The 22,206-nt window shown below is 44.1% G+C and overlaps 2 protein-coding genes across 6 annotated transcripts in view; one reads left to right on the plus strand and one right to left on the minus strand.

Moving 5' to 3' along the window:
• On the plus strand, positions 1-17,826 carry DHX8 (DEAH-box helicase 8). Its single transcript, XM_066567086.1, has 23 exons — positions 1-112; positions 458-543; positions 1,130-1,202; positions 1,552-1,637; positions 2,226-2,335; positions 2,532-2,843; positions 3,562-3,706; positions 4,778-4,981; positions 5,273-5,360; positions 5,651-5,748; positions 6,246-6,393; positions 6,696-6,877; positions 7,292-7,486; positions 7,682-7,867; positions 8,687-8,897; positions 9,197-9,378; positions 10,050-10,190; positions 10,921-11,076; positions 11,890-12,027; positions 12,488-12,616; positions 13,877-14,073; positions 14,872-15,051; positions 15,601-17,826. Exons 1-23 carry the CDS (start codon positions 1-3, stop codon positions 15,818-15,820), a joined length of 3,579 nt encoding a protein of 1,192 aa, XP_066423183.1. The 3' UTR covers positions 15,821-17,826.
• Positions 14,446-22,206, minus strand: part of ETV4 (ETS variant transcription factor 4) — a 16,167-nt gene continuing 8,406 nt past the window's right edge. For 2 of the 5 annotated variants that reach the window (XM_066567092.1, XM_066567089.1), the window contains exons 10-12: positions 21,917-22,086; positions 20,855-20,956; positions 17,303-19,090 (exon numbers count right to left, since the gene is read on the minus strand). In XM_066567092.1, coding sequence (XP_066423189.1) covers positions 18,881-19,090; positions 20,855-20,956; positions 21,917-22,086 — 482 coding nt within the window. In that variant the 3' untranslated portion in view covers positions 17,303-18,880. Of the gene's footprint in view, positions 15,045-17,302; positions 19,091-20,854; positions 20,957-21,916; positions 22,090-22,206 lie in introns of those variants that run through there. The other 3 variants (XM_066567090.1, XM_066567088.1, XM_066567091.1) reach the window with 2 other exon arrangements.

The raw sequence follows: 22,206 nt of genomic DNA on the forward strand, positions 1-22,206 counted from the left end.
ATGGCGGAGCTGGCGGCGGCGGAGGAACTCGCCAAGCTCGAGTACCTCTCGCTGGTGTCCAAGGTGTGCACCGAGCTCGACAACCACCTGGGCATCAACGACAAGGACCTGGGTAAGCGGGGCGGGCGCGGCCTTCGGGCATCTCCGGGGCGCTCCGGTGAGCAGCGCGTTCCCGGACAGAGGCCAGCTGGCCGAGGGCCGTAATAGCCCTTTCCGTGGGGCCGGATGCGTTTTGTGAAGGTGCTTTTCGAATATAGACATTAAAACCCATTATTTTTCTTTAAAAAGTGCAGTTTGTGAGCCTGAGGCAACGCTTCGGCCCGGGGAGAACCGAGGGGAACCTCCCCGGGCTTTTCCCCCCGCAGGGGCCCGGCTCAGCTGCTTCTGTCCCCTCGTGCACTCCTTGCCCCGCTTTTTACTTCATTATTTCAATTTACTTTATGCTTTTCCCTCACAGCCGAGTTTGTGATAAGTCTTGCCGAGAAGAATACCACGTTTGACACGTTTAAAGCAATTCTTCTGAAGAATGGTGCTGAGTTCACTGTAAGTGACTCCTGAACGTTGTTTATGTATTATTCTTGTCGTGCTATATTTTATAGAGCTTTCTATTTTAAAAATAGAAAAGTTGTGAGGAGTTATTATTGGGTTTTTTCAATTGGGAAACTACATACTAATTAGTTTTTGACATTCCTGTCTCCCCTGCCTTCCCCTCCCTCATATTTTTTAAAACTTTTGTAGTCTTTGAAAAAGCATCTTCCTGAGGACTCAAACTGCTTATTGTTGTATTGAGCATATAAAATATGGAAGAAATAACTTTTCATGAAGGCAGATGTTGTCATAAGTCTTCTTTTGATGCTTTTATGCTGTGTTTATTGATTCCTCAGCAATAATTAGATTAAATAGGTGATTAAAATGATGAACAGAAAAGTCACTTAGATGAAATTATCGTAATTATTTTTGGGTTCTTTTTAGGGCATACACAAAGCCCAGTGACAGTTGCTAAAAATCAACCTGCATCTTCAGAATTGAGCATTTTTTTGTCCTGCTAACAAACCCTCACTTGTGCCTTCTAACAATGAAAGTGTTTCTGGCATTTCCTGAAGTATTTTATTGATTTTTTATTTTTCAGGATTCCCTCATCAGTAACTTGCTCCGTCTCATCCAGACAATGCGGCCTCCACCAAAACCATCCACGAGCAAAGGTACCTGGGGCCAGGGCTCAGTCTTGGCTGAGCTTCTGTTTTCTGTTTTAGTTTTCTACAGCAAATCCTATTGCACCCTGCATCCTGCTGCTGTTATTCTGTGTGTGCTGCTCAGGGTGTTCTGTCTTTCAAATACTCACTAATAATCAGAGTTTTCTTTGAAGGGAGGCAACACGTTGTTCCTTGAATTGAATCTCTGTTAAAGCTGTAGCAGCCTTTGCATTCAGATGGAAGTTAAATTTTATATTTAATTATAGAAAAATCGAGAGTGAATTGTTGTAGTAGTTCTAAGTTTTGTGTTTCATTTTGCTTTTTTTTTCTTTCTTTCTTTTTTTAATCTCAAAATCAGAGGCAGTTGTCAAACCCAAATCAGAGAAAGAAAAGTTGAGGGAATTGTATCCAGCCCTTTGCAGGCCAGACAATCCCAACATCAGGGTAAGGTGGTCATTTCAGATTTCCTTTGTTACTGTGTGAAAACTTTTTTTTTTTTTCCCAGTTAGTTTCAACCTTTTTTCTCTGTCTGATGCATGCATAAATGTGAACTTTGAGAAATGAAATGTGGAAGAGGTAGAAGATTGGTGTTACTGCACTTTGTTGTAAAGAATAGCTGTTAGCAGTTGCCATGTTGATACTGTTTTGCAGAATATGTGGAAGATGAGACTCTTGGGACATGAAATTTGTAGCCTGGCCTTCCTTACATAATGTTCAAAGTAACGATGTGTTACAAACTAATGAAAAGTGTTGTACCTTCAGATACTCTGAGGGACTCTAATTTTGTATTTCTGTAACAATTTGGAGCACTGAGATGGAATTTCCTATTGCAAAAAAGCAGAATTGTCTCAATATTGTGGCCAAATAGGGAGAGTCCTTTTTTTCTTTCTCTCATATTGAGCCTGATTTTTAAAATCTTGTATTCTTTCTAAATAGATACACGTACGATGACAACTCTGTAGATTAATTCTTTGTGACAAGCTTTTTATCAGCCCTTTTGCAGAAAGAGGCATCAGTTTTCTGTCCTTGCAGACCATGCTGGATGAAGACGATGTGAAGGTGGCAGCTGATGCCCTGAAGGAGCTGGAAGCTCTGATGCCCAGTGCAGACAAGCAGGGCAAGCAGAGGGGCAGCGACCATCGGTAGGTGCCTGGTGTGTTTGGGGGGAGGATGTCTTGGCTGCTCTCATTGCCCTGAGGTGGGAATGCACTGCAGAGATGGAATTTTGGCTGCTCTCATTGCCTGAGGTGGGAAATGCACTGCAGAGATGGAATTTTGGCTGCTCTCATTGCCCTGAGGTGGGAAATGCACTGTAGAGATGGAATTTTGGTTTGTTAGGGTGAAGAAAAGGAAGAGGAGCCGAAGCCGTAGCAGGGACAGGAAGCGGAGGCACCGATCTCGCTCCAGGTCCCGTTCTAGGACTTGGGACAGGAACAGGGGAAAATCCAGATACAGATCAAGGAGCAGGAGTTGGAGTCCCAGCAAGGAGCGCAGGGATCGAGAGAAATACCTTGAGAAGAGCCATGAGAGGTGGAGAGACAAACACATAGACCGACCCCCAGCTGAGGAACCTTCCATTGGGGACATCTACAATGGCAAAGTCACCAGCATCATGCAGTTTGGGTGCTTTGTGCAGCTGGAAGGACTGAGGTACCCTTTGATGTTTCCTATAGATCTGTGGTATTTTCTGGGTTGCCCAGATGGAGGAGGAATTGAGAATCTGACTCTGTGTTCTTAGAAGGCTAATTTATTATTTTATGATCTATATTATATTAAAGAATGCTATAATAAACTATACTAAAGAATAGAGAGAGGATACAGACAGAAGGCTTAACAAGATACTAATGAAAAACTTGTGACTACTTCCAGAGCCTGGACAATGGGCTGTGATTGGCTATTAAGTCAAAACAATTCACATGAAACCAATAAAACAGTGACCAGTTGGTAAACAATGTCCAAAACACAGGAGAAGCAAATCAGATAATTACTGTTTTCATTTTTCTCTGAGGCTTCTCAGCTTCCCAGGAGAAGAAATCCTGGCAAAGGGATTTTTCAGAAAATATGGCAGTGACATTGATCTGGTGCTGTTTCAGCTCAGTTCATTGATCTGATACTGTTTCAGCTCAGTTCTTTTCTGCTGGTACCCTAAAGATGTGATGAAGCTACCAGCAGGAATTCTGGGCTTTGAAGGGATGTTTCAGAAAGATAAATTTGACAGCGGAGAATTACAAAATTCTCATTACAAAAACCAGACTGTGGACATACACAGTCTGTTGCCAGCCCTTCAGATCACTCAGAATCTATATTTAAATATGTTGCAGTCAGAGTAACAATGTGCCCCTCTCATGCCCCTCTCTTTGACTCCCAGGAAACGTTGGGAAGGTCTGGTCCACATCTCAGAGCTTCGAAGAGAAGGACGGGTTGCCAATGTTGCTGATGTTGTGAGCAAAGGACAAAGAGTGAAAGTCAAAGTGTTATCTTTTACTGGATCCAAAACCAGCCTGAGCATGAAGGTACAGAGGTGCCAAAATTCTTAAAATGTTGCCTCTTCTAGCTATTCTTCACTCTTTTTGGTGGAAACTAATAATAACTGTTCAGTTGAGAGTTAAAAGCAAAGTTACCATTCTGTATTTAAGTGACCTATTACTTTTTACACGTTTTCTCTAGTTCTGATGTCGTGTTCCTAACAATTCCTTGGCTTGACATGATATTAAAGAGGCAAGGCAAACCTCAAGCTGTTGCTGTTTGTCTTCCTCTTCCAGTAGGAGAGAAGCTTTTAATTTTAAACTTAATCACTACTATTGAGTGTTCCATGCCTGAGGATGTTCTTACTTGGCAGTACCAGCTGAAAAAAAACCAAAAAGCCTACAAACCAGCATTTTTTGTGAATGGGCTGTTAATGGCAGAGTTAAGAGATGAGAAGAAGTGTAGAGCTGATTGACAGTGTAGAGCTGATTGATAGTGTAGAGCTGATTGATAGTGTAGAGCTGATTGATAGTGTAGAGCTGATTGATAGTGTAGAGCTGATTGATAGTGTAGAGCTGATTGACAGTGTAGAGCTGATAGTGTAGATCTGACTGACAGTGTAGAGCTGATTGATAGTGTAGATCTGACTGACAGTGTAGAGCTGACTGACAGTGTAGAGCTGATTGACAGTGTAGAGCTGATTGACAGTGTAGAGCTGATTGATAGTGTAGAGCTGATTGACAGTGTAGATCTGACTGACAGTGTAGAGCTGATTGACAGTGTAGAGCTGACTGACAGTGTAGATCTGACTGACAGTGTAGAGCTGATTGACAGTGTAGAGCTGACTGACAGTGTAGAGCTGACTGACAGTGTAGAGCTGATTGACAGTGTAGAGCTGATTGACAGTGTAGAGCTGATTGACAGTGTAGAGCTGATTGATAGTGTAGAGCTGATTGACAGTGTAGAGCTGATTGACAATGTAGAGCTGATTGATAGAGCTGATTGACAGTGTAGAGCTGATTGACAGTGTAGAGCTGATTGACAGTGTAGAGCTGATTGACAGTGTAGAGCTGACTGACAGTGTAGAGCTGATTGATTACCCAATCCATCTGATGCAGGACGTTGATCAAGACACTGGAGAAGACCTGAACCCAAACCGTAGGAGGAACCTGGTTGGAGAAAGCAACGAGGAGAGCTCCATGAGGAACCCAGACAGGCCCAGTCACCTGTCCCTGGTGAACGCCCCCGAGGTGGAGGACGACAGCCTGGAGCGCAAACGCCTCACCCGCATCTCGGACCCAGAGAAGTGGGAGATAAAACAGGTCTGTGCTGCACTCAGGGGAATGGGGTAAAGGTGCTGAAGTTGCCAGGGAGTTTGATGAACTAGAATACAGCTCCTGGATTGTGTAACTTGCTCATTAACTTGGAGTTGCTGGTTTCTGGTCTGGGATTGTTTAGTTGGTGTTTTGAGTAACAGGAGGACTGTTTGGTCAGAGCCTGGGTGAGGATACAGGATGCAGGACCATTCCTTTGTTCCTGTTTTAGAACTGACTCAGGCATGAGTTATGTTCATTCATGGGGACAGACTCACATTGTATTCATTCTGTTCCCAGATGATTGCAGCTAATGTGCTTTCCAAGGAAGAGTTTCCTGACTTTGATGAGGAGACTGGGATTCTTCCTAAAGTGGATGATGAAGAAGGTAATATTCCCCAGCAGTCTTATTGTTGTAAATTCCTTGTCTTTCTGGATGTATTTTGATTCAAAATATATTGATATAGAAGGAACTATAAAGCATCTCACAATTTGCTGTCAATAGGGTTCCTCTTCACATTTGGATGTGCCCGGTCTGTGCATTTTTATTTGCAATGTTTTAAAACTTCTAAGTACCTCATATTTAAGAATGCATGGGAAGCATTATTTGAAGAGGCACTTTTATGTCCCCAAAAGATGTTTAATTTTTCTGTAACAACTTTCACTTGTGAATTTTAGATGAGGATCTTGAGATTGAGCTGGTTGAAGAAGAGCCACCATTTCTTCGAGGGCACACTAAACAGAGTATGGATATGAGTCCCATTAAAATAGTAAAGGTAAGAGATTTCCAGGGCTAAAATCAATGTACTTGATTAAATGATAGGAATATTTGGGAATTTTATAACCTGTTTCCCATGTGCTCATTACTGAGAGCCCTGAAAAACATAACCACTGAACTCCTTCCAAATAAACCTGGGTTCTAACTTCACTGGTGACTGTGAAGTGGAAGAATGGAACTGAAATGCCATTTTACATAGATGTGTTAAAACAAAGTTTCTCTGATCTGCTTTTTCTTACCTTCTGAAAGTAGAAGGTAGTAAAGAAATACTTTCCATTGGTTGTGCCTGTAATCCTTCTGACTGGGCAGTGTAAGGATGCTCCATATTAGTTATGACTATAAAAGTTTATGAGGCTAGCCTGATGGAAATACCCTGGAAATCTAATAAACAAAACTTAACATTTTTAAAGCATTTTTAGAAGATGTTTCTGAAGAAAAGATACATTGAAGGTGAAGGAATGGTGGTGCTTGAAATCTTCTCTTCTTGCTCTCCAGAACCCAGATGGTTCCCTGTCCCAGGCTGCCATGATGCAAAGTGCTTTAGCTAAAGAGAGGCGAGAACTGAAACAAGCCCAGAGAGAAGCAGAGATGGATTCCATCCCCATGGGCCTCAACACACACTGGGTGGACCCTCTCCCTGATGGTAGGTCTGAGCACAGGTGAACTGTGCCTTTTTGTGCTACTCCAGCAGCCCAGGACAGATGTCTTGGTGCTGTGTTTGTCTGCCACACTTCAAAAGTGAAATGCTTTTCCACTGAAATGGAAATAGGAATGTCAGGGGAAGTGTACAGGTATCTCCTGTAATAGTGGGGGTATCCACTTGGAAACTTGAAAACATTTAAACACACAGAATAGAAGGCCTGGGTGATGGAGCTCTTGGAGCAGGATCAGGTCTGTGCTGTGTGAATCTGGATGTGTAAAGGATGAAATTTGTTTCTTTTCTAGTGGATGGAAGACAAATAGCTGCCAACATGAGAGGTATTGGGATGATGCCAAATGATATCCCAGAGTGGAAGAAACATGCATTTGGTGGCAACAAAGCTTCTTATGGTAAGAAGACCCAGCTTTCCATCATTGAACAGAGAGAGAGCCTCCCAATCTTCAGACTGAAGGAGCAGCTGATACAAGTAAGACTCATGAAAAGGCATTCTGGTTGGAGCAAGCAGTAATTTAAAATAAATACTCTTGGTTTAGCTTTTTGATAGGTGAATAGCCAGCTGATAACTTTAGGTGCAGAATTTTAACTCACAATATGTATTTTAAAGTATTATATATATATATATCCATATTTAATGAGGTTCCAGACATTTATTAATGTAAGTCAAAATTGATACTAAGGTCATGTGAGTAAGCCAGCTGAGCACTTAAACAGGTTGCTGACTTGCTCAGTAGGAATACTGACATGATTTTTATTCTGAGTCAATTGAAGCAAAAGCAAGAGCTGCTCAATCTAGTCCCAGATAGCCCACGCTGATTCTGTATGGTTTGTTTTAATTTTTAAAAAAATTTAACAAATGTCTGGTTTTTTTGATCTTTTCCAGGCTGTGCATGACAACCAGATTCTGATTGTTATTGGAGAGACAGGATCTGGGAAAACAACCCAGATTACCCAGTACCTGGCTGAGGCAGGATATACCTCAAGAGGGAAGATTGGATGCACTCAGCCTCGCAGAGTGGCTGCCATGTCTGTTGCAAAGAGGGTGTCAGAGGAATTTGGTTGCTGCTTGGGACAAGAGGTGAATTTCCATGTTGAAGAACATGCCCAAATAATAATGAAAAGTAGGAGAAATCAGTGTTGGAGCTAGTTGTCTTGTGTGTCCATTTGTCTGTTCCCTTGTAGGCTGCAAAGTGAGTTTGTGGAATAATCAACCTGGGGATTAATGAGGCTGATAATTGTGTAACTTCTGGTTCTGTGCAACTCTTCCCTCCAGGTTGGCTACACCATTAGATTTGAAGACTGCACCAGCCCTGAGACTGTCATCAAATACATGACAGATGGGATGTTACTGAGGGAGTGCCTGATAGACCCAGATCTCACCCAGTATGCCATCATCATGCTGGATGAGGCCCACGAGAGGACCATCCATACTGATGTGCTCTTTGGGCTCCTGAAGAAGGTACTGGAGCACTGGATTTTTACTCCTTTCAGTGTGGTGTTTTCAGGGTCCCCAGGATGAAGGAGGAATTGAGAATCTGACTCCCATGTTCTTAGAATGCTAATTTATTATCATATATCATATCAATGCTATATTAAACTATACTAAAGAATAGAGAAAGGATACCCACAGAAGGCTACAAAAAATGATAATGAAAACTCCTGACTCCTCAGAGGCTCGACACAGCCTGACCCTGGTTGGCCATTAAGTTACAACAATTCCCACGTTGGATAAACAATCTCCAGCCATATTCCAAAACAGCAAAACACAGGAGAAGCTGAGGCTTCTCAGCTTCCCAGGAGAAAATCGTGGGGAAGGGGATTTTTCCAGAAAACATGACAGAGACAGGAGAGCACAGGCAAAGGGGAAGTCACACAAGTTAGCTTCATACATGTGCTCCAAGAGCAGATGCTCTTAAGGGTTTATGGTCTGAATCTTGGTGAAATGAGCCTCTGTGTGAAGGCAGAGCAAGCAAAATGCAGCAGGAACAGTGAGAATTGGCCATCCTGGCTGTTCATAATGGTGGATGAACAGGGGAGTGTTCTTGATTTGCTCATCCTGCTCTGCCAAAAGCTTTCTTGTGATAATGTTGCTGAGGGAGGCTTTAAATGGCATTTCAGGGGTCAATTTTCTGAATTTCTGGTACTGGGTTGAGCTGCCCCTCTACTCAGATATTAAAAAACCTTTTATTACTGGTTGGATTTATCTGATTTCAGTCAAGTGCCATATTTTGCTAGTTCCAAAGGCAATAAATGACTTGAGAACTTTGTGCTCCTGCAGACAGTGCAGAAACGGCAGGACATGAAGCTGATAGTGACATCAGCAACTCTGGATGCTGTGAAATTCTCTCAGTATTTCTATGAAGCACCAATCTTCACAATTCCTGGCAGAACATACCCAGTAGAAATTCTCTACACAAAAGAGCCAGAGACAGATTATTTGGATGCCAGCCTGATTACAGTAATGCAGATCCATTTAACAGAGCCACCAGGTGAGTGGAAAATGGTCTTGAGTTCTTGGTGATTTAAAGATCTCTGAGCAAGGATTTTGTGTAATTCATGGATCATGTTAGTAATGTGAGCAAAATGCTCTCTCTTGTTTGTAAATACAGTAACTAAAGTGCTGAAAAATTTGGGTGAAAGACTGAAGTTTGTTGCCTTTGGCTAAGAGTTGCTAGCAAAAGTTGAGGATCCTCATCAATGGAAAACACGAGGAATGAAAATATGGTAATGCAGGAGTTGTAATGAACAGAATTGATTCTGTGGATGTTTTCATTTACTTCCTGTGCAGGTGACATTTTGGTCTTTCTAACTGGCCAGGAAGAGATTGACACTGCCTGTGAAATCCTCTATGAGAGGATGAAATCTCTGGGCCCTGATGTTCCAGAGTTGATTATCCTACCAGTGTATTCAGCTTTGCCCAGTGAAATGCAGACCAGGATCTTTGACCCAGCCCCACCAGGGAGCAGAAAGGTAATTCCATCTTTGTGCCCTGTCATCTTCTGCTGATACATTTTAATGGTGGGGTGTGTTACAGTGCTTAAAGGACAAACTTCTTGGGGAAAAGATGATTTACAGCTTAGAGCATATTTTTGATTGTATACATCTCAAGTTATCTAAGCCTTTGAACACTTGTAAAAACATCTGGTGTAGCAAACCTCTGTGTTATTTAATGCTGTGTTTAAAGGATACTAATTTCAGTTAATCTGAAAATCTCAAATCTAAATGCAGTTCCTGTTGGATGGAGGTAAATTTCCTACCAAGCAGATAGTGACTATCTAGAGATACATTCTCAGGAAGATTTTTCTCTGAATACAGACTGTGTCTGAGTGATAGCTAAAAAGTCTCCCTGAAGTCAGTGCAGTCTGCTTACAAGCCTTCTCTTGCTTTGAATTGTGGATTTTATCATGCTCTTTTCCCTTTTTGCCCAAACTTTAAACAAAGGTAGATACTTAAAACCTGTCCATCTTTGTGGATAACATCTCCTTCTGTTCCCTGTGAACACATTTCTCCTTTCAGCATTGAGTGACAGTGGTTGCATTTGTAACAAACTGCTCATGTCACACCAGTGGGTGAGGTTGGGTGGTGGGGTGGGCTTGGCAGCCTGAACCAGAACTGGTGCTGACTCAAACTGTGATTTGCAGGTTGTCATTGCCACCAACATTGCAGAGACATCTTTGACTATTGATGGAATATATTATGTGGTTGATCCTGGCTTTGTGAAGCAGAAGGTTTATAACTCCAAGACTGGGATTGACCAGCTGGTGGTGACACCAATTTCCCAGGTAGATATTCTGTGTTTGGCTTTCCCCGTGGGTGTTGTGTGTCTTGCCAGTGTGGCATCCAAGCACAGGTGAGCAAAATGAGGCAATGATAAACCCACATTTCTGACAGCTCCTTGAGTCTGTGCCTACACAATCCATACTGACCTGTGTTCTCTTGAAAGTCAAGTAAAACTGTGAATAAGTATTTTATTTTACTTGTTTTCAAGCACAAGTGAGCAAAATGAGGCAATGATAAACCCACATTTCTGACAGCTCCTTGAGTCTGTGCCTACAGAATCCATACTGACCTGTGTTCTCTTGAAAGTCAAGTAAAATTGTGAATAACCATTTTATTTTACTCGTTTCCACCTGGTTTTTTGTACCTGTCCACTTGTTCTCTTTAGGCTCAAGCCAAGCAGTGTGCAAGTGAGCAAAATGAGGCAATGATAAACCCACATTTCTGATAGCTCCTTGAGTCTGTGCCTACACAATCCATACTTCCCTGTTTTCTATTGAAAGTCAAGTAAAACTGTGAATAAGTATTTTATTTTACTTGTTTTCAAGCACAAGTGAGCAAAATGAGGCAATGATAAACCCACATTTCTGACAGCTCCTTGAGTCTGTGCCTACAGAACACATTCTTCATGTTGTATTGAAAGCCTTTCTATCCATGCAAATAAAATTGTGAATAAGCATTTTATTTTACCTGTTTCCACCTGGTTTTTTGTACCTGTCCACTTGTTCTCTTCAGGCTCAAGCCAAGCAGCGTGCAGGCAGGGCTGGCAGGACAGGCCCAGGAAAGTGCTACAGGCTGTACACAGAACGTGCATACAGGGATGAGATGCTGACCACCAACGTGCCTGAAATCCAGAGAACAAATTTGGCCAGTACAGTGCTCTCCCTGAAGGTGGGTATTTCACCAGCTTGCAGCAAGCCAGCCTGCTGAGTGTGTCAGTAAATGAGTCTCTGCCTTTGAGTCTCAGGAAGCAATAGTGTAATTTCAGATTTAATGAACAGAGGGAGTTTGGAAGGGAGATTTCAACAAAGGCAATTCTCAAGCACTGGGCTTGCTCCTGTGTGTTTTATTGAGGGTTATTCTGTTGGATAGCCAGCTAAATGATGAGTTTCAGCTGCACAGAACAGTTGCAAGAGGTAGGAGAAAAAGAAATCTCCAGCAGTAGCATTTCCTATGTAGGGGACATTGATACAGATGAGATAAATTGTTTTAGAGTGGGTTTAGAGCTGCAAACCTGGGCATGTCTAAGTGTGCACCATCCCTCTGGAAGTCTGTGAGCTGCATTAACCCAGTCACAGCTGGGGAAGCTGCTGCCATTCCCCTTTGTGGGAGCACACTTGGAGTCCTGTGGAGCTCTCAGACTCCTCTGCTTTACCAGACACGAATCCCAAAAGCAGCATTCAGCTTCTGTTTCTCCTCAACTGAATCATTGAGGAGAAACTCCACACATGCTTGAGGGATGTGTGGAGCAGTACCTAAAGAGCAGAGCAGAAAGCTGAGTAGTGCAGGAATGCCATGGCCAGTGCTCCTTATGTCAGGTGCAGGAAGGCAGCTGTGCATTCATAGCTGCAGTCAGGATAAGCACATGAGCCTTGCCTTGCCTCAAGCTCTGCAGTGCCTCAGTGTTTGGTGTTCTGGCTCTGGCTGGACTTTGTTGCCTTCCTTCTGAGTGTTTTAACCTGGATTTTCTCCCTTCCCTCCCAGGCTATGGGCATCAATGATTTGCTGTCCTTTGACTTCATGGATGCTCCCCCCATGGAAACTCTGATTACAGCCATGGAGCAGCTCTACACCCTGGGGGCTCTGGATGATGAGGGGCTGCTCACTCGACTTGGGCGTAGGGTAGGCAGAATAAAATCCCTCCTAGCATTGTTGGTTTGCTTTTGCTGTCACTCTCTTGTAGTTTTTGGTAGCTTTTCATTTACCACAGTTCTGCTGTACCTTCTGGATTTTAAGGGACCTTAAAAAGGTACCTTTAAAATTGCTTTGCTTTTTAAAATTGCCTTCTGCTTTTTCAAAGTGCCTTCTGCTTTTTCAAAGTACCTTCTACTTTTTAAAGAGCAGCTAGTGTTTCTTCTTATTCATAAATTTACATTTATTCATGTCTAAAAACTTCCTGTAAGTATTGAGATATTCTTGTGATAGTGAATACAGACAAATAATTTGCTTCATGTTGAGTGAAGTTATTGTGGATCAAGCCCACCTCTTTGCAAAGTAAACATGTGAGAAAAGGCATTGCTTTGTTCTGCACTGAGAAGACTGAAGATTTGTCACTGAATGCCTTGGAACATGTTTCTTGCAGATGGCAGAATTCCCCCTGGAGCCTATGCTGTGTAAGATGTTGATCATGTCAGTGCACCTGGGATGCAGTGAGGAGATGCTGACAATTGTGTCCATGCTGTCTGTGCAGAATGTGTTCTACAGGCCAAAGGTGAGCAGCTGAGCCAGAGGCAGCAGGGTTACAGTCTGGGTGGGTTTGGGGTGAAAGCTTCAGGGCTTAGGAGTGAGCATATTTCCCAAAAGAAACTCGTAATTTGGTCAGAATTTCCCTTTCATGTGAGGGCCTGTAGCTGTGCTGGTGGTGGTTTCTTTGCAGATGGGAAGTGAAAAGTCTTAAAATTGCTCTTGCATTTCCCAGCAAACACATGTACCCTAAAGCAAGTCAGTCCCAGCTCTGCAGTTCAGATTGCCTTTGCCTTTTTAGATGCACAGAAAGTATTTCTTCATGGCACCTCCATCCTGTGCTGCTTTCTTTAAAGTCAGTAGGTAAAACAGGCTCTGCTGTGGTGGCACCAGGTTTGTCTTGGGTCCACTACTTTTTCAGGGTAGTTAACTTCAGTTTTGATGTAACTGCAGTATTTGATTAATGTTTCATGTGCAGATGGGAGAGGTGTGTGGATCACCAGGCTCAAATCTATTGCTTCAGCCCATTTCCTGATGAATTACTGAAGTAATTTGTAGAGCAGTAAGAAAACCAGCTAGTGCAGTGTGTGCATATGCTCCCTGCAGTAGAAATGAGCCATTTACTTTGATGTGTCTTTCAAAAATAGGGACTGAAATTGAAAAATCATTCTGTGTTGTCCTAATCTGTTACTGTTATATTTTCTGAAAAATCCTTTGGCCAGGATATTTTTTCCTGAGAAACTGAGAAGCTTCGGAGAAAAAGAAAAAAATATTTGTTTCTTCTTAGAAATGTAGTTTAGAAATTGTTTATCCAACATGTGAATTGTTTTTACTTAATGACCAATCACAGTCTGGCTATGTCAGGACTCTGCAGAGTCTTGAGTTTTTGATTAGTATCTTGTTAAACTTTCTGTCTGTATCCTTCCTCTGTTCTTTAGTATAGTTATAGTATAGCATTCTAGAATAGAATATGCTATGATATAATATGATATAATACTATATAATATCATAGTCTATGATATAATATGATATAATAATAAATTAGCCTTCTAAAAACATGAAGTCAAATTCATCTTTCCTTCCTGTCACGGGGGACCCCAAAAATCCCACATGAATCCTGTATCATTAATTAATCAATTAATTAATTAACCACATGAATCCTGTATCATTACCTTGATAGGTTTAAAATGTCCTGATATGAATGAATGACAAGGAGCCTGTGCCATCCTTGTTGTGCAGGGATTTTCTCTAGGATGAAGATACCTGACTGATGTGTATTTTATATTAGGATAAACAAGCACTTGCTGATCAAAAGAAAGCCAAGTTCCATCAAACAGAAGGTGACCACCTCACTCTGCTGGCTGTGTACAATTCCTGGAAGAACAATAAGTTTTCAAATCCTTGGTGCTATGAAAATTTCATCCAGGCCCGTTCCTTACGCCGGGCTCAGGACATTCGCAAGCAGATGCTGGGCATCATGGACAGGTGAGCACATCAAGGAGGGACAAGTTCTGACTCTGTGGTGTTGGGAAGGATGAAAGTTTGACAGGAAAGTCTCACAGATATGTGTGCTTGGCAGAAAGATTTTTGAATGTAGAGTTTGATGGAAGAATGGAGATGGAAGCAAGTTTTGATATAAGAGAAAAGAATTGCTGAGCCAGTCTCACTGGATAACCAAGGAGGCAAAGGGTGTGTTAGTTAGAAGGGGTTTTTATGACTTAAAACAAAGGATAAACCCACCTCAAACAAGAAGATGTTTTTACCAAGCAGAAAGAGAGCACAGGCAAACAAGTCAGCAAAGTTGCAAGTAGGAAAAAGGTCTCAGAATTTTCCACTGCAAGAAAACTGAAAAACAACTTCTGGCTTAAACTGTAATGTACTGACTTTGAGTGATTGGAGAACAGTAACATGAATATGGTAATTACAGGAGTTATGATAGGCTATAGATAAAAGTTAAGGTATAGATTGGTTCTGCTGTATGAAGATGCTCAGCAAAGAAAAGTTTGTAATGCAATGTAAGCAAAACCAAAGGGTGTCCAGGGCTGCCTGCAGCTGGAGCTGACAGCTGTGGGCACAGGCTCTGTCACCCACACCTCTGGACTTCTGTAACTTCTTAGATGTAATAAACTGCATTTGGAAGAGCCACCTGGAGTCCCACATCTTACACTGTGTCTTGCTGTTCTTACATTGTAATAGCTAAAGAAAATTTGCTGAACTCATCTTGGTAGCTGCATTCAAATCTGGAGAGCTCTGATCTTTTTCTCTCTATCTCTTGTCTGGCAGGCATAAGCTGGATGTGGTGTCCTGTGGGAAGGCCACAGTTCGGGTCCAGAAGGCAATTTGCAGTGGCTTCTTCAGGAATGCAGCCAAGAAGGATCCCCAGGAAGGGTACAGGACACTCATTGACCAGCAGGTTGTCTACATCCACCCGTCCAGTGCTCTCTTCAACAGGCAGCCTGAATGGTAAGGAAGGCAAGAGCATGGCATTTCCTGTTTCTCCTCAGACTTTACAACACAGAAAGTTGTGGTGTGTGCTGTTTGGGGAGTAGAGATCTGACCAGAGCAAAGTTTCAAGTTTACTTTTGTCTCTTTCTGCTGCTGAGCTTAGTGCCTGTGCAGAGATGAGACTGACTTTTGGAGCCAAGGCCAGGCCTGAAGTTGTAATTGGATGTATCTTTATTGTGGAAGGGGGTTTAAAACACTGGGTGTTGAAGAGGGAAGAGAGCATTGTTTTAAATGGGATGGAGGAGTTCTGTGCTGAAGAGTAGCTGTGAAGTAGGAGGGGGAAATAAATAATTTCAGATCCTCCTAGTGAACAGAGGTGGTTTGGAAGGGAGACTTCAACAAAAGCAATTCTCAAGCACTGGGCTTGCTCAGTCCCTTATCCAGAGGGATAACTCTTCTGGGTGGTTCTTCTGGAGCTTAAAAGGAGCAAGCTTAGCTCCTCCAGCCCTTGCCTTGTTGCCTCTTGTTTGCAAAAACCGATTTGCAGCATTCTGTCCCTCTTCCCAGGGTGGTGTATCACGAGCTGGTGCTGACCACCAAGGAGTACATGAGGGAGGTGACCACCATCGATCCTCGCTGGCTGGTGGAGTTTGCCCCAGCTTTCTTCAAGGTCTCTGACCCAACCAAGCTGAGCAAGCAGAAGAAGCAGCAGAGGCTGGAGCCTCTCTACAACCGCTACGAGGAGCCCAATGCCTGGAGGATCTCGCGCGCCTTCCGCCGGCGCTGAGCTCTGGGCCCTCCTGGACCTGCTGCTTTCATCCTGTGGCACTGGGGCTCTTCTGCACTGCTGCCACTGGCCTGGGAGACAGACAGCCCCATGCAGCTCAGCTTTGGCAGAGCAGGAGCTCAGGGGCAGCCCCAGGGGCTGCTGCAGCCCCTCACGAGTGGCTCTTGGAGCACTTCAGTGATTCCCCTTTTGAGAGACAAAATCTAAGACTCAGGAGTCTGGGTACTGAGCTGAACAACACAAAAAAATGGTGGTTTAAAACTGGTTGTTCACCTTTCAGGAGACAAAATCTAAGATTCAGGAGTTTGGGTGAACTGAGCTGAGCAACACAAAAAAAATGGTGATTTAAAACTGGTTGTTCACCTTTCAAGAGGCAAAATCTAAGACTCAGGAGTCTGGGTGAACTGAGCTGAACAACACAAAAAAATGGTGATTTAAAACTGGTTGTTCACCAGCCTGACTGGGTTCTGAGTGACCAGACAAATAGGAGGTGGAATAGTTTGTGTTTTTACCCTGCTAAAAGGGATTTATTTCTGCCTAAGGTTCTTGGTCAGTGGCTGCTTTTTGGGAGCAGCTTGTTCTTTATTTTACCAAGTTTATGCATTTTCCCATGCAATGTAACTACTTGTATTTTATTTAAGCCATCTGTGGTGAGATATTTAGTATCTCTGGCTTTGGGATAAGGCAGGAAAAATTCTTGAAACCCAGCTAGAATGTATTTGGACAATGGCACAGGTCAGGCTGCAAGACTTACCCTTCATCCCCATCAGGGTTTATCACCCAGAAATCCCCTCTGCAGCACAGTTCCATCTGGGAATGTAAGTGGTTACAAATGTTTGGGCCTTTTATACAATGTGCCATGTGCTTTATTTTCACTTACAATGTTTGGTGGCATCACAGCTGTTGGGTTTTTGTAATAGAATGAGCTCTTACAGCTAAAATGTCTGTAAAAATTGTGTAACAGTTCCTTGTTTTAAAAAGAAGTTGACTGCCCAGTGTGTGCTGTGTCAGGCCCAAACTATCTGTAAAATATTTTTTTTGTTGCTAACAGATGAAATTTATTTGACTCCATAGCTGTAGAAACCTTATTTTTTTTTTTTTCCAAAACTGGGACATTTGCTAAAATTATTGTTGAAATGAAGAGAAGTAGCTTGACTGGTTGTTTTACACAGTGAATTGGAAGAATGTTTCACATTGAAAAGTAACTATGTTGGAAATACCTCTCTGTACAAAGGTGAGCAGGGATGTTGTTCAACGTCCTGAGCTTTCCCCTCATGTTATATCATCATAAAATTAAAGGCAATTACAAAGTTTGTAACTTTGGACTCAGAGAGTCAAAGCATGAAGGGCAGAGGGGTGGCCCAGAGGGTGCAGGATCAATGTCAAATCCTGGGGAATGCTGCAGGTGGAGGGATCAAAGCTGTGAGCTGGACCCAAGGGGAGGAGCAAAGCAAGCTCAGAAGGCAAAGGAGGAGCACTCAGTGAGGTTGCACTGGCCAGAGACAGAGCAATTTATTCATGATAATATTTTTACACTCATAAATAGTAAAGGCAGCTTATACCAAAGGAAAGCTTCCCCTTCAGCCTCACTTCTGGGACAGCACAGGAGCTGCCCAGGGAGGGCCAGGGCCAGGCAGGAGGGTCAGGAACTGTCAGAGCACCAAAGGCAGCAGCAGCAGAGCAGACAGCTCTGGGTGCCTGGCCTCTCCTCAGGCAGGGAGTGCTGCCTTCCATGGCTCTTGCACTCAGGGGTGAGGCTGGGAGGGTTGGCATTAGCCATGCAGGGGACAGCCTTCAGGGGAAATCAGGCTTTCAGTCAATATACAGAATTTTTTCTACAGGCTACCATGCTGGCAGGATTGGCAATGCTCTGTGTTCAGCAGCTGAAATGAAACATCAGTCTGAAGCAGTGGAAAGAGACTTTTTCTGTATGGGTACACTGTACTGCTCCTTGTCTTACTGGGAACGTGGTGGAGCTGCTAATTAAAAAATTAAGCACCTCTTAATCAGGATGTGGTACCTATTATGAACATTTACTGTTGTGGAAAACCTGCCAGTTTAGTTAAGTTGCATGTGCTGCACTGGACTGCAGAGAGAGCTGCCTTTTCAACACATCTCAATTCCCCTCAAACATGCAAATATCTGTGGAGTTTAACTCTGAATTCCTATATTAAGATCTATGTATGGTTCAGGTTACCTTGTATAGCATTTTTTAATCATACCTCCACCAGGTTCTTTTCTTGCCTCAGACAATTCTCTAGCCAAGCTCAGGCTGGGCACACTCCAGAGCCTGGCAGCTCTTCAAATATCCTGAGAATGTTTGTTGGGGAACTTTTTCAGTTTGGAAAAGCCACACCCCTGCACTGAGCTGTGCCTCAGTGGCTTTGCTGCTTCCCACAATCCTGAACTGGCTTTGAGCTGTGCCCCAGAGCAGGGCAATCCAGCTCCTCTCTGGTTCCCCTAAATGCCTTTGGGCCATGGACTGCAGGACCCTGGCCAAGGCCTCCACCTGCCCTGCTCAGAGGGCCTGAATACCAGAAACTGCTGGCATGGGCAGGGAGCTGATAGGGCAGGAGCATGCAGGTACGAGATAATTAATGAGTATTCCTCAAGGAAGGCACAAGGTCTGGGACCATTGTCCTGCAGCCATCCTGGGAAGGCTTAAGTGGCCTTTCAGAGTGAGTTCCGCTGGTCAGAGCTGGAAGCAGAGGGTCTGGACACGTACAGGAGGAACAGAGTCAGCAGCAGCATGGGAACATTCTCATAATTTCTCTCATTTTTCTGAACGAAAAAAGCCCTGGTGGGACAGCATCCCCTCCCTCTGCAACGAGGGGATTGTGACAGGTTTGGTACCTCTGGAGGCACCAATCACCCGAGATCTCTGCACAGCTGAGAACCTGCCCCACCCTCACCCAGCAAGAGTTTTTATCAGAAGCACACGAGAGCCCTGTGTGCTGCCAGGTGATTTCTGAGCGCTCCTGCTGAGCACAGCAGGGCTGCAGAGTTCAGGGCTGGCTGACCCCCAGCCATCCCTCCCTGCACACAGTGCTCCCAGCAGTGCTAGTAGGTGTAGCCTTTGCTGTAGAGCTGTGCAGGGAAGCTGCCCAGCTCTGGCAGGTAGGAGCTGCTGTCCCCCAGGTGGGACAGGGGCACCGTGTCCTCCTCGCTGAGCTCCAGCTCCGCCTTCAGCCGCGGCTGCTCGGGGAAGGCCATGGAGAACAGAGCCTCAGGCTCGCACACAAACTTGTACACATAACGCTCCCCAGCCACCTGCAGGGAGGAGAGGAGGCCAGGTGAGGGCTGCAGGCCCAGGGGCAGCACCAGGGAAGGTTTGCAGAAACACCTGCCTGCCCTGAGGTGTGTCAGAGCTGTACGTTTCTCCTTGGAGCAAGGGAAGTCAGAAGGCAGCAATTATCTTTTACCTGAATTTATCTTTCACCTGCTTTGTCCCTGTCCCACTCCCTTTTCTCCTGTCCCTGCACAATGCACCTGAGAAAGCCAGCAAGCTCAGGCTCATGGCATTCAAGCAGCCATAGGAGTTTGGGGGAGGTTTCCCTGCTGTCCTCGTGCTGCTCTGACCTCCCCTGGAGCAGCTCCTGTGTAGGAATTGTGTCCCCTGTTGATGGAGTGACCAAATTATCCTTTGTCCCCTTAAAAAGGAAAATCCACAAGTTTCTCTCCTCAATTTGGTAAGAAGACACCTCATAGGTGTCTTTGTCCCCAAATAGGACCTTGGGGACTTCACCTCAGACCTAAGGATTGGACAGAGGCCAAAAGGTCCTGCCTAAGCAATTCACTAGAGAAAGAAGAGAACAAAGGATCTAATTGCTTTTGTGGGTATTTTTTACCAGGAGCAAGAGCCTCTTGCCCTTAGCTTGGGTTTTCTCTGTAAAGAGTTTTGTTATTTTGCCTGTTATTAAAACTTTTCTGTTTCTAACACTACCTCAGAAGCCATCATGCTGATTTTATGTCATCTGAGGTAGCTGGGCTATCTCAGGTGTGATGTATTTCTCTGAGAGCTCGTAAGACCTGGAGAGAATATGGCACTCCTGGGACCTGCCAGCTGCCACTCTCTGTCCAGGCAGCAGCAGCAGCAGCCCCTGAACAGCAGTCCCTGCTCCCAGACCATCACACTCCCAATTATCTCCCCAGGGCCCTGGGTGTGCCACACACCATCCCTACCACACAGGACCAAGTTCCAGGCAGCCTTTTCCTCACCAGAGGAAGGACCGATTGTACCCCCTTGAAGCTGCATAAATTCCAACTCTCCTGACTGCAGATATATACCAAAAAAAAAAGAAAGAAACCCTAATTCCCCCTTTGTTTTATTTCTCATGCTTTGCCTACATTCAAGCTCCTTCACAGCTTCTCCACTGAGCTACAGCAAAGAAAGGAGAGCAAGGCTGGGATGCCTGGATGTGTGTTTGGAGCTTGTTTTCACAATCAGGAGGGACTGCTGGAGAACATTCCTGGAGCTTTATTGCACCATCAGCCTTAGTACATGGCTGAGACTGCAGGAGGATGGCAAAGCTCACATCCTGCCTGCAGCAGCCAAGGATTTCTTTGTTAGAGAGCATTTGAAAACATTTCTAGCCAAGAGCATATTGCTAAAGCTCACAGACAATCCTAGCCAATCACTAAAAGCACATGTACACCTGCTTCACACAGTGCCTGGCCTGCTCTCTATTAACAATCCACAATATACCATTATTAATCATAAAACCTTCTACTATCTTGCTAATCATATTTTCCTGCAGTCTTAAGGTCAACCTCAGCCAAGCCTAAAACTCAGGCTATTGTTTCATGTCCTTGCTTGCTTATACCATAGCAACTTTTTCTATTTTCTGACTTTGCAGCTGCAGCTAGCTCTGAGTTTTCTGTTCTTTCCAAGGCCTCCTTGCCCAGCTCTCTAAAAATCCTACCTTTCCTATTTCCCACAGCTGGTTCAAGGACATTCTGTCTAGGGCTTCTTGTCTCAAGCAAGAGAAGCATCACACAAAGTACAAAGAGTTTTTTCCTGCTTTTCCAACTGACCTTCTGCATGATGCCTTTCTCGTAGTAGTAGCGCAGGGACCGGCTCAGCTTGTCGTAGTTCATGGCTGGACGGTTCTTCTGGATCCCCCAGAGCCTGGCCACCTGCAAACAGCACCAAGGAGGCAATGCCTGTGAGCACAGCTGCCTCAGCTTGCAGGGTTTAGCTGAAAGATTTATCAAATCGAAATAAATAGATTTATTCTATCACCAGCTGTTAGAGGTGGGGCAGGTCTCTGCTGTTCAGTGGGCAGTTTTCTTTATCTCTTCCACAACCAATCCTCCCTCCAGGAGATCTTTTCCTCCAGGAGCCCTCTTCTAGGGCTGCTTTTTCCTATGTTACACTTAATTTTCAAGGTTCCATGTTTATCAGGAGACCAAGCATGAGGGAGCACACTGGAAGGGACCTGTGCCTTTCTACTCCTACACAATTTTCAGCTTTATCCATGAGACTCAGAAGTCTGTTGTAAGCCAATGTCAACTCATCTGCACTGAAAGTGCCCACAAATTTTGATTTGTAGCAAATTTAGCACTGCATTAATCCAATGCTAAATGCAGCTCTAACTGGAAAAAGAGATGGACAGGTATTATGGACACTTCTCCCAGACACTGTCAAGCAGCACTGGATTTTTTTGGAACATGGCAGCATTTGAAATTGCACTTCAGTGGAAGTAATTTTGAAATAAAGATAGACTAGGACATATATTATGAAAACTTCTGCAATCAGTAGGGCTCAAAAGTCCAAACCTCAATGTCAGCCTCAAGTATGGAGCATGACAAGGCAGCACAGGTCACTGCAAGCTCGAGAGTGAATATCCAGGGAAATGAAGGCTGTGGGTAATTTGACACGCTGCATAGCTGGGGTTTTGAACTCACACAAAAGCAGCCTTTCTTAAACCTGATATTTGTGCCACTCAAGTGTTTTGACCTCTTCTAAAAACCTTGACTTGCTGCAAGGTCTGGCAAGTGCCACTGCCAGGGCAGAGGGAAAGCCACTTGAGAATTTACAGCCCCAGAAACAAAGAGTGATTCCCCTGAGCCTGTAGAGAGCCCCAATGGTTTCACCTCCTCTGGCTCAATGAGCTTGAACTCCATTCCTCTGCCAGTCCAGGCAATGAAGTGGGAATTGGTGGGGTTGTCCAAGAGAGCCACGAGGAACTGCCAGAGCTGCAGCGAGCCCCGTCTCTGGTAGGGGGGGCCTTCCCTGTACCCTCCACCTTCCTGCTTGATGTCTCCTGCTGACAAGGACAAACATGACATCTCTAAGGAGTGCAGTGCTAAAACAACTGGGAAAAAAAAGAAGAAAAAAAGCAAAAAAAAAAGCAGCACATTTCGCAGTTTCAAAATGTTTACCT

The sequence above is a fragment of the Molothrus aeneus genome, chromosome 28 (assembly GCF_037042795.1).
Source record: "Molothrus aeneus isolate 106 chromosome 28, BPBGC_Maene_1.0, whole genome shotgun sequence".
Classification (NCBI taxonomy): Eukaryota; Metazoa; Chordata; class Aves; order Passeriformes; family Icteridae; genus Molothrus; species Molothrus aeneus.